The 3,541-nt window shown below is 35.6% G+C and overlaps 1 protein-coding gene across 1 annotated transcript in view; it reads right to left on the reverse strand.

Moving 5' to 3' along the window:
- The window catches only part of LOC106868451 (mannose-6-phosphate isomerase), a 50,557-nt gene that overhangs the window by 13,333 nt on the left and 33,683 nt on the right, over nt 1-3,541 (reverse strand). The window contains exon 3 of the mRNA XM_014913726.2: nt 3,025-3,225. Coding sequence (XP_014769212.1) covers nt 3,025-3,225 — 201 coding nt within the window. The remainder of the gene's footprint in view (nt 1-3,024; nt 3,226-3,541) is intronic.

Here is a 3,541-nt window from a genome sequence, read left to right on the forward strand (position 1 = left end):
AAGGGAAGAGTGCTGCACCAGCATTCAGCTACCAACCATTTTCATTTGAAAAGACTAGAGCAACATGAAATGAAATGAAATGCCTTGCTCAAGGACACAATATGTGGTCTGATTAATAAGTACCTGGACTGTTGCCATAGTAACAAAGCTAAAGCATGTAGAGTGAAGCTTGGCACAGGTTGACCCAAAACTCTGCTGTGCATGTGCACTAAGTTTTAATGTTCTAGCTCACTTCCACTGTTTACAGCAGTACTTGGAAGGAAGGTGTGTAGCATGTGATTGTTGCATTAACCATAACAGAGAAAGTTGAGCAGAGAATCTGCAACAAATTTTGCCAAAAGCTTGGCAACACCTGATCAGAGTCCTACGCAAAGTTTTCAAAAAGTTTTCATCATTTTCGACAATCAAGATCTTGTGCAACTGAAACTCAAGTGTCTTTTTGGTCAGCTGAAAGCAGTTTTGGCACAAACTTGGCAGACATGCATCTCATACCCATATCTTCAGTGATAATGAACTGAACTGTAACTAATTTGTACATCCTCTGACAACTCACTGATGGTAATTTGATGATTTCCCCTCACAGCTACATGTTTTTCTGTTCTGCTGGTTGCAGGTCTTCCAGAACATTTGTTAATATTGACATTTTTTCAGCCATTTTGGAAACATCTGAACCACTCGCACACTTGTGTGTGGCTCATACACTCCTCTCCATACACTTTCTGCAACATTGCATAGGCCTCTGAGCAGGTTATCACCACGATAACTTTCTCTATCATGGTCAATGCGATGATCACATGCTACACACCTTGCTTCCTAGCACTGCTGTACACAGCGGAAGTGAACTAGAATGTAAAAACTTAGTGTGCATGCACAGCAGAGTTCAAGGTCAATCTTTGCCAAGTGGCTTTACTCTGCATGCTTTAGCTTCGTTATTATGGCAACAGTCCAGATACTTATTGATCAGACTTCATATGTTGCTCTATCTAGGATATGAACTTGAACTGAAGATATTAACTGTGAGCTTGAACACCCTAATCACTAGGTCATGTGCTTTTATAACAATGTTTAAAACCCTTTATTTTTTTAAGGACTTTGAAGACTAAATGAAAGTCATAGCCCACAAATACTTGTAACAGAGTAAACTCCACCAATAGCAGACAAGAAAGAAATGGTTGTTAAATTGGGTAACACAAGAAATTTCCTGTTCAAGAACTCACAATGCAAAGAAACAAGAACAAGTACCATAAGGTGTCTTGTCTAATGCGCTAACAGACCTACCAATACACCAACTTAGGCTGGTATTTTATTGTATTGACCCTCAAAAGGTTGAAAGACAAAGTTGACTTTGATTCAGTAAGTATTTAGCTGGACAAATACTGCAAGGCACTCTACCTGACAATCAAACAGCACAATCACTTATTCAACTGTGAGGTACCAAAAGGTTAAAAAAAAAAAAAATACAAGTAAAACAGTCTTTGCATATCAATATTTGTTCCAGTTTAGATTTTGACCAATGATAAAAGGCATTCCAGCCAAGACCATTCTGTTTTTGTTTTCATATGTGGTGTATATTGACTACCTTATCCAATATATTTTAAGAGTGAGATAAAATCCTTCAGCATTTCAAGTGGCCACATCAGACTCAAATATTCTATTTCATGTTCAACAAGATCTGGCCTCACACACCTACCTTGCAATGTCATTCCAAAACTAAAGAATCATGATTAATTCAAAATAATGTGAATAAATAAGCATTACATTAGACCAGGGGTTTTCAAACTGTGGTCCGCAAGGACAAGACAGGGGTCCGTGGACAGCAAATACTTTTTATGGGCAATTTGATTTTATATATGTTTTTTAATCGAAATCTTTTAATAGACAATAAACCTATTTGTTAAATACTCTTAAATAAATAAATGTAAAAATATATGTTATTTTACGCAAATATTTATGTATAAATTTCATAAGCGTTTATAAGGGGATCCCTAAGGTAAAGCCTGAAATATAAAGGGGTCCGCAAGTCTGAAATATAAAGGGGTCTGCATTAGACAGAGTAACCTGAATGCTAAAGGGTTAAGGAAGATTAGCTTGGTTTTCAAGGTTTTTGTCTTTTTAACCCCAAGTCAGCCTTAAGTTGACTTATCAAAGCTGTTCCAAACATGATCATTTCAAATTGATATCTCGAACTATTATATCCAATATGAGCTTCCATTTTAAAACAGGTGTGATCTGAGGGAGGTTTGATTGATATTTTTAGTAAGATACAAGACAATGTAGAGATTTTCTTTATTGGCTCAATTTGTTTATTGTTTCTAGCAATCTCAGCAACCATGTAGAGATCCTCTCTCAGGCTGGAGCTCCTTTGTTATTTTGTCACTCAAGGTGGTACCAAAATGCAATCAAGTTAGCTCATCAAATGACTAACACTAAGGGAGAAATGGATGCTATCACACAATGGCAATTCATTACCTATCCATTCAACAACTAAGACTATCTTTAGAGCCTTTGTACCACACACTAAGCTGTGTTTGATCATTTCCCCTCCAGACCTTCTAGTAATAGTAGTTTGGTCTCAATGGCAGAACATTGAAATATTACAAGTTAATTTTCTCAACCAATCAATTACTAACCAATTAGTTTCAGTTATTGGATTGCAGCCATACAGGTTTCATAACCACAGAATTTATTTCTGTCCAATATTTATTCTATTGATCTCTAATGAAGCCACTGAGTACAAGACACACGCACATACACAATGATGCTCATCTATATAATTTCTGTTAGAATTCCATTCAAAATGAATTGGTCAACCTGAACCTATAGTGGAAGACACTTTCCAGAGATGCTAAGCAATAGGATCAGATATACAATTTCTTAATCACAAAGCTATGCCTGCACTAATTATTATTAAATATAAATATTCAATGCAGGGAAAACAAAAAAATAAGTCTTATTTGTAAAGATATTTGTCATAAACGTTTGGTGAAAAATACTGTAAGAGTAAACTAAAAAATATTTACTCACCTTATTTGGATGTGCTTGAATTGAGAGGGATGTTCTAACAGAAAGCACCTTGAACAAAAAAGGCAACTCTCCTTTGAAGTAGTCATCAGTCTCCTTTCCTAACCGTTCTGGATGTTCACTGATCCACTCTCCAAGATCTTTCTCATCCATTCCTTCCAAATATATTTTGGAGGGTCCATTTGGATGTGTGCCCATCCATAACTTTAAAAAAAATACAAAACAATGAATTTTGTAATTAAGACAAAATTTTAGTAATCTATATATATATAAAAATGAGAATGTTTGTCTGTGTGTCTGTGTGCTTCCCTAAAACTCGAGAACTACACAACCAATTTCATTCAATTTTTACACATGCCTTACTTAGGGTCCCGGTTGTATTTTAGTCAAAAAAAATGTTTAACTTCTTGCAAAGTTTGAGCCCACAGCAACATCATATCTCCTCCACTATTTAAGTATTACGTGTCAAAAGTGAAACAAAAACACTCATGTCAAATACTTTCACTTTAAAAATGAAACT

This window comes from Octopus bimaculoides, chromosome 3, assembly GCF_001194135.2.
Source record: "Octopus bimaculoides isolate UCB-OBI-ISO-001 chromosome 3, ASM119413v2, whole genome shotgun sequence".
Taxonomy (NCBI): Eukaryota; Metazoa; Mollusca; class Cephalopoda; order Octopoda; family Octopodidae; genus Octopus; species Octopus bimaculoides.